Here is a 15453-nt window from a genome sequence, read left to right as displayed (position 1 = left end):
GCGGGAATCAAACCGGGAACCTCCGGATTACCAAACGACTGCTCTACCTCCCGAGCCACTGCAAGTCAACAAACATAGCCCCACGTTAGTCCTTTTAATGTCAGTGTAGGACCAAAGTGGGCCTATGATAAACACAGTGTGTATTGTGCTTCCTCTGTCCATTCTTAGCAGCATCTCGCAATGTCACTTGCTCACTTGCCCCTAGTGACGGCTCACATGAAGTGCGCTTCACACCTATGTCCTTGTTTTTTGGACCAGTGGTGGCTGGAGGTCATTACATCCCCAAAACGACTGGTATATTATGTATTCACCCAGACCGCCGTGTCCACCACTTTAGTGTAAGTGTAGCCCGCCAAAATATTGCTAACCTTGCTAAATTCAGATCTGGACCCATCATACTCACTATTAACGACTCAACCATCACCCCCTCCCCCCTAGTTCGCAACCTCTGCGTCATCCTGGACCCCACCCTCTCATTCGACAACCATGTCCGCTCTGTCGTCAAAACCTCCTACTTTCACCTCCGCAACATCGCCAAAATAAGACACTGCCTCTCGCCCCCTGCCGCTGAATTCCTCATCATCATCATCATCATCATCATCATCATCATCATCATCATCATCATCATCATCATCAGGTGGCTTCTTCGTTCCGAAGGTTGCCTATCACTCTCCAACCCATTCTGTCCCCACTTCTTCTCTCCAACTCCGTGACTCCGCCTCTCACTCTGCTCCAATCACAGACGTCGTCTACCCAGCCTCTTCTTGGTCTTCCACTTCCTCTCTTTCCATCCACCTTCCCCATCACCACCTTCTGGAACATCTCCCCACTGGATCCTCTCAGAACGTGCCCGCACAACTCCATCTTTCTCTTTTTCAACCTCTCCAGCAGCTGTCCTCCTTGCATACCTGCTCTTCTCAGTACCTCCTCATTCTTGATCTTATCCTTCCATGTTATCTTCAGCATCTTCCTCAGCGTCCACATTTCAAAAGAGTCTACACGCCTTCATCTCCTCCCGCCTCGATTACTGCAACTTCCTCCTCACTGGCATCACCTCCCGCTCCCTCCATAAACTTCAGATGGTCCAAAATGCAGCTGCCCGCCTCCTCAAAAACACCCGGTCCCGTGACCACATCACTCCTGTCCTCCACTCTCTCCACTGGCTCCCAATTAAGAAACGCATAAACTTCAAACTACTACTCCTCACCTTCAAAGCCCTCCATACCCCGCCCCCCCCACTACCTGACCTCCTTCTCCCTTACTGCCCCACCCGTTCCCTCCGGTCCTCTTCCTCTGCTTCCCTCACTGTCCCGTCATCCAAACTCAAACGTTTTGGTGATCGTGCTGCACCCCGACTCTGGAACACCCTCCCTCTGACCATCAGAGACTCTCCCTCACTCTCCACCTTCAAATCCTGTCACAAAAACCCACCTGTTCTCCCTAGCATTTAACCTTCCCTACCCATACCCACCCTCCTCCAACCTGTCGCCCCCCCTCTCCCCTCCCTTACCCTCTCTGCCCCCCTCCCCTACCGGCTCCTGTATTTTTTGTTGTTTGTTACTGTGGCTCTATGTTCCTGTGTATTCATATTGTTCCCTGTTTCCCCTGTGGTTCTATCTTTCTTTTGTTTCTTTGTTTTTTCTTTTTGCCTACTGTCAGCGACTTCGGGTTACTGAGAAGCGCTCTATAAAATAAATGAATTATTATTATTATTAAATGAGTGATTCTGCTGACCTCATACAGTCACCAAAAATATGGAGGAGGAACAATGTTTTCAAACTTTATTATCTAAAGATGGTAAGTATTGTGTCCGTTCATAGTTCAAGACAGTATAGGCTGAGTACTTCCTGGTGAAATATCACATTCACACACTTCAAGTGATTTGGATTGATTTTACAACTGCAAATACATGTGGCTGTCCAAAGAAAATTTTCAAAATGGACTTATATGGTTCTTCAATGCAAGATCTTCAGATTGTTCCATGGTAATGCTGCGGTGGCCCACCTCTGCCAGATGAATGTAGGGGAAGTGCTGGTGTGTCCGGAGCTGCTCTCAGACCTCCTCTATCCACGCTCTCTCCCCGGCTTCAGCTGGATGCCTGATGCCTGATGCCTGATGCCGCCTGATGGTGAAGTCATTAAGACAGGAGAGCGGCTGCAAGGGGACAACAACCCTCTTGAGAACAACCAGCAGGCAGAATGTGGTCATCAGTGTCGACACTATTCTATATTTAGACAATAGAGTAGAGCCCATAGTTATGTCTCCCCGGCCAGCATTCCTCTATCCACAAACTTCAGTCTGGTAGAAATAAATGGATTTCACAAAGCTATATTATGGCCAATAATGCGTTAAAACTAAAAAAGTGTATAATTCAGGCTAAACAGGCCACAACATACCAAAAGATATGAATTGATTTATGCCACTTGGCTGTAAATAAAAGGTTATGGGCCACTGAGCATTGTGAATGCAGACGGGCTGTAGCGGAGATGTCTAACTATTGAACTATTGAATGTCTCAGTCAATGTTGTTAGTGGCGGGAGCGATGGCACATTTGGAATTAGGGTCGGGATTTTGAGCAATTTAGTAGTTGAGTAGTACTCTATCCAGGGCTCCAACACTTCTTTTGTATTTTCAAACGATAAACCACCGACTACAGTCTATATTATCATACTCCCCCCACTTCCAAGAATAGCACTAGACCACTGACTCCATTTATAATTAAAAACAACTACCCGAGTACTGAAGAAACCCAATGAACATTATGTCATGAGGACACAGAGCATGTCATACAGCAGCTCAGAAGCCTCTGATGTCTTCCAACAGAATAAGGATAGTACATCATAATTGGCAGTGATAACACGCAGCGAGATTCAGTTGAGTAATTTCTCTAACCTTAGAATTCTGTTTGGTCCAAGGCAAATGGAAAGTAATGAGCTAAACAAGTACTATAGTCACTAGTCAAGTAGGTGATAGTAAAACTAGTACTAGTCACTAGTCAAGTAGGTGATAGTAAAACTATATAGTAGCAGTAGTGAATAGTAGTAGTGAGTAGTAGTAGTGACTAGTCACTAGTCAAGTAGTAAAACAAGTACTAGTCACTAGTCAAGTAGGTGATAGTAAAACTAGTACTAGTAGTAGTGAATAGTAGTAGTGAGTAGTAGTAGTAGTGACTAGTCACTAGTCAAGTAGGTAGTAAAACAAGTACTAGTCACTAATAGTCAAGTAGGTGGTAGTAAAAAATAGTACTTGAATACTTGTGTTGATGTTGGTATGGAATCGACACTCGTGGAATATTAGTTATCAGCTATCTTAACACCTTTTCTATTATGAGGATACAATCAACTGTAGTGTTAAAACTATCAGCCAATGCGAATACATTCCACTTTAATTAAAAACAGTTAATTTCACATAAGTGTATTTTAATCCTCAAGGATTTGGCAGGGTATTGGAATGACGTGCTGCTCATATAGCAGTGTATTTATACTGGACATTTTTGAACAGATAAACATAACCTTATACTCCCCTGGCATTACAGGGATCCTGAGAGCATTGCGCTTTTTGTCCCTCCATGTGGGTCAGTTTGACTTTAAAGTCAACAGGCATTTTGAATGCATGAGAAAACGTTTGCGAGACTTATGGAATTGAATTTCACATCACGTTGTCCTAACTCCAAAAGAAATTAAGGTACGGCCGGGCTATGTGTTAATTTGAGGATTTACACAGTATTTCCTATCAGGATCAATGGCCTGGCCTGGCCATTAGTCACGCTCTTATAAGTTCCTGAGAAACGATGCCGTCATGCATAATCGTCTATAGAACTCTCGCCCGTTGCTCTGTGTGTGTTTGGGCCACTTGCTGCGCTTCAGTTCAATGGGGAGTTGTTGTCTGTTTCTGGAACTGCATTCGGCCCCTTCCCGTCAGTGAGTTATTTAGCATTCATAACCTCGGCTGGGGCAAGCTGCTCGCTGGCCCCTGATTTGCATATGATGTTTTCAGGGGGGAGCGAAGCGCCCTGCTCTCGGTTCAATGGGTGCGCGCGAGGCAGCGTGCCAGCCGAGACAACCGCGTTACTATTCACCTCACCAGCCACTGCCAGCCTGCCAGGATGAAGAGAGCCGAGGCATTTCTCTCTGTAGTAGAAATTCACATAAACATGTTTGCACGTGCTTTGAGCCAATTTGGTGGCAACATTTTTTAAATGCTTTACAACATAGAAGTCACACATTTAATTGGGGGTAATTCAACACGCCCATAGAAATAACTAAACCCTATTTATAGACACTACGAATAATTAATTCAAGATGTCTAGCTATATAACCTGCAATTATTGACTAATAATGCCAAGTCTTTCGGTGTGTGTATGACAGTTTCCTAATGGAGTTGCCAGTGTATTAGTCAGTGCTACTAGATTTTGAAAGTGTATGGATCATTCAGGATTACATCACGGATTTGTAAGTGTAGTTCTGTGGTCAGTCTGCTGCGTGCCACTGTGACAGAGTCACCCGCTCTCTCCATGATGACTTCATAAGCTGCCAAATACCTGACTGAAACCAAACACCTCTATGACACATCTGAATACGAGAGTGAATTTTTTTTTCACAAACAGGCTTTTATATCCAATCTATTAGCATATAAATGAAAATAGACGTTCCATCGTTGGCAAATAAACTGTGTTTTAAAAATAAATAAATAAATTACACTTTGAAATAATTACAATAAAATGTAACTGTCCCCAACCACGACTTGTCTTTTGTTGGTTAATATAGGCTTGAATTGCAAAAAACTAAAGGTATGTAATTAAAACTAAAGGTAGTTTGAACTTGCAGGTGTTATATATAAATACAGTGGAGTAAAAAGTCGGACATTTAATTTTAAATGTAGTGGAGTAAAGTGGTATTAAGTACCCTAATTGAAATACTCAAGTACATTACAAATTATAGGATACCTTTTGATTGATTGATTGATTGATTGATTGAAAACTTTATTAACAGATTGCAGAATGGGTACAATACAGTACGGCTCAGCACTTAATTGTTAAGGGATTGATTGATTGATTGATTGATTGATTGATTGAAAAGTGTATTAACAGATTGCAGAATGGGTACAGTACAGTACAGCTCAATACTATACAATTGTTAAGGGGATGCAGACAAGAGAAAGACTTTCGTCTTGTTTACATCAGGGTCCCCCATTTTCAATTCATCATATATGACATACACAACAGATAGACAGTACTGCTACATATACATTTATGACATACCAGATACAAAGATATGCAAATACATACTGTTTGTGATACAAAAAGTGTCCAGAAAAAGAGTATATACATTTGACGTATAGAAACTGTACATTGGAGGAGGTTGGGTAGGTGGGGTGGGGTTGGGTGGGTGGGTGGGTGGGGGGCTGTACATTGGAGGTGGGGGGGGGGGGGGGGGGGGGGGTTGGGTAGGGGGGAGATGCAGACCAGAGAAAGACTTTCGTCTTGTTTACATCAGGGTCCCCCATTTTCAATTCATCATGACATTTATGACATACACGACATACAGATATACAGTACTGTTACATCCAGACATTTATGACATACAAGATATACAAATGTACTCAAAACTGTAGTGCAGGCTACTTAAATTGACTACAGTAGTCCAGTTTAATTGGTAACTTTCCACCTTTGCTCATTCAATTGGGAAATGTTGTTGAATGGGAAATTGCATGTCTGGCAATCCGAATGTAAGCCCTTCTATCATATTCGGATATTTTTGGGCTTTGTGGTGACGCGCATGCGTGTTCAAGCATGCATGATCCACGACATGTGGACGACATGTGAATGAATACAATATTGTAGTATGTAGTAGTAGTCTACTACGTGTATGACCTCATCATAATGCTGAGCATATATCTGGCTGAAGTTGAACACGTAGCCCTGCAGTGCACTGTCTTGTGGACTGGCCCCGCCCACTTTGACGACGGAACATTCCGGACAGACCTTATTTGGTCAACACGCACACACAGCGACATCGTTATATATTTGCTAGACAGCGTGTTCCACCGCCACTAAGCAGAGACGAGACAGAGCGAGGGATTCAATAATCAGCGAGGAATCAGAGATAACATATTCGGTTTTGACCTATCCGAGCCTCTAGCACAATATACTCTGTCCGCTCCTGGGTTTGTTTAAAGGCGGATAATCTACCCTTTTTAAAATTACAGCTCTGTGCGCACCTGGATACCTGGACTTTATAATACAGTACTGTTTGGAATACTACACAACATGACGAAAAGAGGACTAATAACGATATGTTTGGCCTGTTCTCTCAATATCGGTTTCTTTACAAACGCCGCATCAGGTGAGTTTACAATTTTTTTGTGATTGCCAGCCAAGTGGCATCAATCAATTAACATTTTTTTTTGTAATGTCGTGGATTTAACCTGGCTATCCTAAACTAAACTAAATAACAAAAAACTATTTTTGGTTTTAACGCATTCTTGGCCATATCTTTGTGAAATCAATTTATTTATCCGTTTCGTTTTGTTGTCAGAGCTCCGATCACGAACTATAGGCTTTTTTCGTTTCACAGATTCCTTTCCCAAAGCACAAGACGTCAGCTGGAAGTCTCTCAACTTCAAAACAGAGCTGACCTGGGGTCCCACACCATCCTCTGACTATACATACACCGTGGAATTCTCAGAGTAAGTATGCCACTAATCTTCCACATCCTAGATACAATTATTTTGATATCTTGTTCACTTGTTGTCATTGCAATTGAATTTACACGATTCAACGTAATAGGATTCTATTGTCATTTTAGAATCCTATTCCGCATTCATTACAATTCTACAGGAGGCTTTTATGTAGGCTATACAATCTCAGCCCTGCCCAATCAAGTGACCTTGGGAAAATTATTGATGTGCAAGATGGCAGCAGTGATATGATAAGACTCCTTTATTGATCCGCTAAAAGGTTTTACTGGAATGGGTTGTCTTCACTAAAATAGCCTTCATTTGCTGCCTGGCGGTAGTAGCCTATAGTAGTAGTAATAGTAATAGTAGTAGTGGTACTAGCAGTTCATTTCTAAATTAAGAATAATATAATTATAGCCTATACACTTGCGGCCCCACGCAAAGGCAATCCGACAATTAAGTCAGCTACAATAGGCTACACACGTCCATAAAAATCACTTATTAAAACACATAAAAGCTTTATTTCCACTGTGGTATATAGCCTACCACCTCTTAAAATTAAAGGTTTACTGCCCTGGCACCCAGATTTTGGAACCCCTTCCCCAGTCAATTTATTAGATCTGCTGAGTCTGTTTAATGTTTTAAACAACATTTAAAAATCCACTTCTTCAGGCCATTCAGTACATATAGGGTGCAGGGTTCTGGGGTGTCTATTGCTGCATGCCGTCTGTGTGCATTAAGCCTTTTTGTTTGTGGATTCTGTCTTGTGCTGTACGGTCATGTTCTATTTTTTGTTGTTGTTGTTTTTATGCCATTGTTGATGTAAAGCACTTGGCAACCTGTGTTATACAAATACGGTTTTACTTACTTACTTTTACGTCCATTCTTCTAGGGTCGCTCATGACCGAAACAGAATCCCACACTGTATCCGCACTTCGGATACGCAGTGCGACCTGTCCAGCTCCTTGACCGACTTGAAGGCCACATATGTCGCTGATGTCCTTTCCGAGCCGCCCAGAGGAGCCAGCTCTGACCTCGTCGAATTCCCGCACACTCGCTCGGAGAAATTCTGCCCCTACACAGAGAGTAGGTGTTCCAAGGCTGTTGTAATGTTTGGAGACAGGCACACAGGTGCTAAACACCCCAGCGCATGTCGAGGTGCACTCACTGTATACACACTGTAAAAAAAAAGTCTGCTGTACAAGTGTAAGATATGGACAAGAGTGCATGCTCGCTCATGCTCGCTCACACACACACACACACACACACACACACACACACACACACACACACACACACACACACACACACACACACACACACACACACACAGGGTGATAAGAGGTAAAGATTATGATATTTCACAAGACTTGGAATTTCAGATGGGCTTGACACTAGACAAAAGATATGAACATGCATGTCTACAGTACATACACACACACACACACACACACACACACACACACACACACACACACACACACACACACACACACACACACACACACACTCACACACACAGGGTGATAAGAGGTAAAGATGATGATATTTCACAAGACTTTCAGATGGGCTTGACAGTGACACTAGACAAAAGATACAAAGATACGAACATGCACACACACACACAAACATGTTCTCTACGTGCCACTGCAGCCAAGTCAGCTGTGTGACTCCTGTGAACTAACCTGTGTGTTTCCCCCCCCAGCTAACATAAGCAAACCAGAGTTCAAGGAACCAGAGGTGGGTGAAGACAAAAGGACGATCACCCTGTACGTCACGGACCCGCTCACCGCTCGCTTCGAGGGAAACAGGCAGCTCAACATCCGGGACGTCTTCACCACCGAACTCCAGTACAAGGTCACCTACTGGAGGTCAGGCAGCACGGGCAAGGTGAGCCTCACTGGAGGTGGGAGGGGCAGGCTGCCAGGGTTCCCACTCGGTCTTTCAGGAGATCATTTCATTTCATTATTGATCAAATTGGGAGTGGGTAACGTGGAAGCAGTTATTGGATATTCAAATACGATGGTGGATCGATTTCAGAAATGTCATTAGGATTAGGCGGGTCTGGGAGAATGCTCACCTGGGAAGAGTGTTTTTCTATTTATTATTATTATTATTATTATTATTATTATTATTATTATTATTATTATTATTATTATTATTATTATTATTATTATTATTATTATTATTATTATTATTATTATTATTATTATTATATAAACAGCTTCTAAATGATCACATCTAGTTACCTTTAGATTAAAACAAGACCTGTGATACTTTTGATCTTCCAGGAACATCACTAAAGTTTTTTGTGACATTTAATATGTTTCCTTATTTTCCATGTGCTTTAATTTACTGGAAAACTAGTGTTTAAATGTCCACTTGTCCATGATTCTCCAGGATATGTAGGAGCCCTGGACTTCCTGTATCATAACAGTGGTTGGGGGGGGGGGGGGGGGTTCCCAGTCTGTCTTTGATTTGGTCCCAATTTTGGTTCAGCACTAAAACTGTTCATGGTATTGGTATTGGTATTAGTCCTTTTATCATGATACAATTATATTCAGTCCAAATATTATTTGGACTGAATATAATTGTATCATGATAAAAGGACTAAATGCATGCTTGTGTTTTGGGGGGAAATAATACACCCCCCCCATTTCCTTTAGCAGTGGTGTTAATTTCCTGTTGTGGTGCCTCACACTGCTGGTGAATATGGAGAGCACACACACACAATAAAGATGTTCTTACTGCAAAGTAATACAGGTATATCTTTATGAAAATATATGATAATGAAATGCAGAATGTTGAAGCTGATTAAGTGCTTCTGAAGCTGATTTGACTACTTCCAAGTTAACACTGTAGGACCAGAATTATATATATTTTTTTAAATATGTTTTTGTAGATTTGTATTGGTTTGTACTACCGGGCAGTCCGGTAGAGAGAGAGGGAGAGGAGTAAATGGGAGACAGAGCAGGGGAAGACATTCGGCAAAGGACGCCGGGTCCGGGAGTCGAACCCGGGTCGGCTGTTTCGCAACGAAGCGCGTTACATGGTGTGCTACTAGAGCGCCCAGGACCAGAATTCTATCATGAGTCAGAGATGAGACTGTCAACATGAAAGCATAGCATTGTGGTGCCTAACGTGGGGTCCGGGGCGGGGACCCCCTGGGGTGTTTCCAGGGGGTCCGCAGAAAATTATGCAATAGTTAAATGTCACTTCTATTTCATTCAATATAAGTAAAAACAGTAAGAGAATGTATAATAATGACTATTCTGAGAGGTTTCACTCTCTCCACATTCACTATACACAAGCCACTGTAGCAAGAGAAACCCTCCTGGGACAAGCATCGTGGGCATAATGCATATATTTATAATATAGATGTCCTTAACATGAAAACGTTTTGGAACCCTCTGTGTGATTCCCCTGTAGCTTTCACACCGGCAACACTAATGAAACAGCGAGTGTTACGGTACGTGACATTAACCCCCCCCCCCCCTCCTGTGTCGCCTTCCGCAGAGGCTGTACAACTCTGAGACCAGTGAGATCGTGCTGAAAGGCCTGGACCGAGGAGAGAGCTACTGCTTCAACGTGCAGGCCTACATCCCCACACGCAGGCCGGGCAGGCAGCTGGGCGAGCTCAGCGACACCAAGTGCTCCAGCAAGAAGGAACAGTCCATCTTCGATGGTAAGGAGGAGGAGATCGCCGTAGAGTCACAGCACCGGCGGGTGTACCGGCGCTCGTTGTTTTTTTCGATCCAATATCACACATAATTGATATAGAATAGAATAGATTAGAATAATATAGAGAAAAACTTTACCTGGATGGTAACAACTGACTCAGATGCTTCTGTTGGATACTAGTGAATCTGACGCGTATCAAACAGAGTTCATGCAGAGGTCCTTTGTTAGTAAAGGGGAAACGGGGGATTTCACGGGAACCAGAGTGAGGAAGGAAGAGGAGAGAGATGACAGAGAGTGTTTCCCCGCCCTGTGCTGTAAACGACATCTCTCTCTGAATCAACACTGGCGCTCTAGTATACCAAGGATCATTGGTTGCCACATTGCATTTGTTTCGGTTGGTCTCGAGCGCTGGGTCAAGTTAATTCCGTCACACTGGATGAATTCGCTCAGTCAGATACGCACCGTCTGAAAGCATGCCAACGCGCTACTACTGTTTGATCCTGTCTTAAGTATAATTGCCAAAAGTATCAAAGTATGATGCCTCCCTCCTGCATGTCAGGTACCATTATGCAGAACGGTGATAATTCAGGCCTTAAAGGAACACGCCAACATTATGGGAAATGTGCTTACCGTCTTCTCCAGTCAGACAAGAAAATAGATCCAAATTTCCTCACTGTGTGTTCAGTAGAATGCTTTCCGCCTGCAAGCTAGTCTAGCTTTTTTATGTATGGAAGCAGATACAGACCACTCTAGCTTAAAACTCTAGGAGACGTGTTTTTGGCCAACGGCTAGGCTAGTGGTCTATATCCGCTTCCATTCATTTGTGCTATGCTAGGCTAGCTTGCAGACGGATAGCTTTCTACTGAACACACAGAGAGGAAATTGATATCTATCTTCTTGTCTGACTCTGGAGAAGACGGTAAGTGTATTTCCCATAATGCTGGCATGTTCCTTTATCGACTCTCGCAGTGTGTTTCTATTCAATGGCGTACGTATTTCAATATACTATTGCATCAGTGTGCGGAATCTTATTTGCTGTTTTAATTATTGCGGCGGGAAAATAAGCCTGTACTGAGATTGCATGAGCATGAACCTAGACAGCTAAATTATATCATAACTCATACTACATCCCTGGAGTACAGCAGTGGCGTGCAGTGTACTCGCACGCTGTCCTGTTTCATCGCACAGTATGTTCTACTGAACGCTGTGGGTCCATTATTATGTGCGTAATGTGCGTTTTGGAGGAGAGCTGGAACTGATTAGATCCCACGAGATCTCACCACTTTCACTTGTTTCTGCCTATGGTGAAAGCGGCAGCATTCCCTGCATTTTTAACTGCAGTGCTGACGATAAGATAAGATGAGAGAGAGAGAGAGAGAGAGAGAGCGAGAGAGAGAGAGAGAGAGAGAGAGAGAGAGAGAGAGAGAGAGAGAGAGAGAGAGAGAGATGAATATTCTTCCCATTTCCATAATGACAATACATTGTTGCCGTTGTCAAGTCATCTACTTAGTCACTGTGTGTGATGTTTGCTACAAAATGTCCGAGCAAAGCAGAGAGAGAGAGAGAGAGAGAGAGAGAGAGAGAGAGAGAGAGAGAGAGAGAGAGAGAGAGAGAGAGGGGTTCAGTTTTAATTGATCCATTCCTTAGTGAGTTTTAAAAACGTGTTCATGCCCGCACACGCACGCACGCACACACACACACACACACACACACACACACACACACACACACACACACACACACACACACACACACATATTATGGGCACCAGCTAAAAGCACCTTGCAAGCACTCCCCCCAAACAAAGTGAAAACACAGACACACCAACCTGCGCGGAGATCGGAATGAAGTCCAAAGCTCTTTTAGCGGGTGCCAGGAATCAGGGAGGGCATAGTGGACGTTAATGAATGGCTCATCGCTCTGTTTGGACTAGATGAGTAATGCCACTCAGCAACATTCCCTGTGTGTGTGTGTGTGTGTGTGTGTGTGTGTGTGTGTGTGTGTGTGTGTGTGTGTGTGTGTGTGTGTGTGTGTGTGTGTGTGTGTGTGTGTGTGTGTGTGTGTGTGTGTGTGTGTGTGTGTGTGTGTGTGTGTGTGTGTGTGTGTGTGTGTGTGTGTGTGTGTGTGTGTGTGTGTGTGTGTGTGTGTGTGTGTGTGTGTGTGTGTGTGTGTGTGTGTGTGTGTGTGTGTGTGTGTGTGTGTGTGTGTGTGTGTGTGTGTGTGTGTGTGCGTGTCTGTGTCTGTGTGAGTCCAAACAAAATAGTCAATGTTTTTTTAGTACAGTAAATTTAAGATAAACTTACAAAGTTAAGTCCCTATCCAGAATTTGATTGACCATATAAACATGGGGTGTGTTCCCATACAGTATATTTGATATGTAGATGGGAAAACAGCTCAGGACTTTCGTAACCAATCTTAAATCGGAATACATGGAGGTCCGTTTTTACTCTTTACAAGCGCAAACCTTTTACGACCAATATTCTTTAAAACCACACATTTACTTATTGTACCTATCTCAAACCCCACCTTCTTTCCTCCATCCTCCAATCACAACGGTTGCTTCCTTTGTTTGTCCAGAGAGAAAGCGACAAGTTGTGATTGGAGGATCAAGAAAAGAGGGTAGGGTTTGAGATTGGTACAGTTGTCTCCATTCCTTTTTGTTTTGTTGAGATGGTGGGGCTTTTGTTTACACACTTGGAATTCATCTAACCAGCGTCTCCATTTGTCCCACAGTGTACTCCGTGGGTGTGATCGCAGGTGGGATCTTCCTCATCTTGGCGGTTGTAGCCACCATCGTCGCAGTCGCAGTGGTGTGCTTCAAGCGGAGGAGGGCGCGGCACGTCGAGGGCGATAAGCAGGGAGTCGTGTGAGAGTGTGCGCTTAGAACGCACATTAATCACATGCGCACACGTGGGAATACAAGGTACAGCCGGTCTGAACTCGTCCTCTCGTCGAAAAGGGAGGATGCAAGCGCAGACCCCCCCCCAATTAGTACATTCCACAGTCTTAACACTGGAAAGGAATGCGTCGTTTTTGTTTCTGTGAAACTACCTTGTGAATATGTTGAACATATTTATACTATCCTCATTTGTAATGCTGCAGACACACAGACCTGAGGGGGGAAATGCAGTTTGAAATATCGCCATGAGAGTTTCGGATAAAAACACTCCGCAAGCAGACTGGGAAAATGAATGCCAGCCAAATTCAATAGCTCACTACTACGCTACTGTGGCCGTTGAATCCTGAACCAACATGTTGGCTTAGTTAGTACCCTGCTTACTACCGTGCTCCCAAGTGTTGGAAAGGTATTTCAAACCCTAATCTGCTCAGGCCTGGAAGTGTTCTATTCTTTTTTTATTAGTTTGGTGACTGGTACTTCTACTGATTTATTTCTGATTTTTGTTAAACACTACCGAATGCTTTTATTTATTGAATTTTGGTTTCATATAGTTTCTAACAAAGTGAATGTTGGGAAAATGGGGTGTGATTATGGGAGACTGGTGAATAGTACACCATGGAAAATAAAAACTAGTATATTTTATTTTTGTATTAAGATGCTTAATTTATTAGTGTTTCATGCGCTGTTTTGTATATGATGACATTTTTAGAAGTTTGTATGCTTCTAAGGAGTTTTAGGGATCAATTTGTTTCATGCTAAAAATGTTTATAGGTATATAAATTAAGTATATAATTAATAAACTACAATGTAGCCTACATTTCCACAGATTTTAAAAGATACCTGTTGCATTTTTTTTTGTGAATACTGTCTGATGATCATGTGATGATTGTTTTATACCACATTTAGTTTAAAAACTAGATGTTATCAATAAATTAATACATGTCACTGTCACATCTGGTACTTGTTTCTTTTATTTCATTATTTTCCCCCATTATTGTGCCCATTTCACTAGTGTTTTAATTTGATATGAAACATTCCTGACTGTAGAAATGTTTCTTTCCGTCATGCATCCTAATGCTCGCACATGTTACATAATATTATTAACCTCATTAGAGCGTTATCTCTAAACTAGTCTAAAATTGTCCTTTCCTGAGCAAAAACTGCTTTACCAACTCAAAACCCCAAAGCAGCTCACCAGCCCCCTCTGCTGGTCACTGGTGAAACTAGTATGTATTATGTACTACGCTCTCTCCCGCCCCGCAATACGATGAAGTGCCTTTGAGCAAGGCACTTAACTCCACACAGTGGAGCTGCTCAGTGGCCAACGGTGTTAGACTGTGGTTGTACGTACTGGGCAGCTCCCAGGCGTGCATGTATGTAAATTGTCTGAATGCGAAGCAGGGCGTTGCTAAAAAAGGGCATGGACCATGCCCAGCGAACCTACCCTATAAATAATGGTTATAAACAGAACCTACTCTGGGTAAATAAAGGGTTGATACAATCAAATAAAATAAATACAAGAGGCTACATGGGCATGGCAGAGTAGGCCTAGGAGTTATAGTACATAAGAACATAACCAACCGTTGTTAACTTAGAATGACTTTTGTTCAAAGTTCATCACATTACTTATGATTCGGTCAGGGTTAGGTGGAGGGGGGTCTCTGCCATTCCCCCCTCATATTTTGACATGCAGCAAATACTCAACATTAGTCGAAGAATTAGCAGTTTTGTCTCATGCTCATCATTTGATTAGAATAATTTATTCACTTCCACTGTCAACAGTGGCTATGCCATGACCAAAAGTGATCCACAACGTGAGATTGAGTCATCCCTCAGTTTATGAATCACATCACTGAGCAGTTTACATTGCCTTACACACAGGATGTCATTTTGGACTAATTCTGATCTACAAAAAACTTAATTTTTGTATTTTTAAAATACAAAAATATTGTCAAAAAAAATTTGGCATGCCAATTTTTACAGATTAGAGAAAAGTAATTAAAATGCATTTCAAACACATCTAATGGAAATACTGCCCATTTCTAGAAATGGATAAATCTTGGCCAAGGTCAGAATGAGTGAATGCGGTTACCTGGTCATGCACCTAGAGACGTTCATTATTTAATTATTTGGAATGTAAATGTCCAATCAGCAATGGCCAACATGGCTAGCCTTTCTTTCTAGGTCAAAGATTC

The 15453-nt window shown here is 42.6% G+C and overlaps 1 protein-coding gene across 1 annotated transcript; it reads left to right on the top strand.

The window, feature by feature from the left end:
- Window positions 1-6053: 6053 nt before the first annotated feature.
- f3a (coagulation factor III, tissue factor a) lies at window positions 6054-14209 on the top strand. The gene is made up of 6 exons (XM_084326580.1): window positions 6054-6344; window positions 6576-6687; window positions 7571-7764; window positions 8384-8568; window positions 10195-10363; window positions 13093-14209. The coding sequence occupies exons 1-6, from the start codon at window positions 6269-6271 to the stop codon at window positions 13227-13229; spliced, it is 873 nt and encodes a 290-aa protein (XP_084182706.1). The 5' UTR covers window positions 6054-6268; the 3' UTR covers window positions 13230-14209.
- The last annotated feature ends 1244 nt before the right edge of the window (window positions 14210-15453 follow it).

This window comes from Notolepis coatsorum, assembly GCF_963971535.1.
Source record: "Notolepis coatsorum genome assembly, chromosome: 12".
Lineage (NCBI taxonomy): Eukaryota > Metazoa > Chordata > Actinopteri > Aulopiformes > Paralepididae > Notolepis > Notolepis coatsorum.
This window is presented reverse-complemented; position numbering and strand designations above follow the sequence as displayed.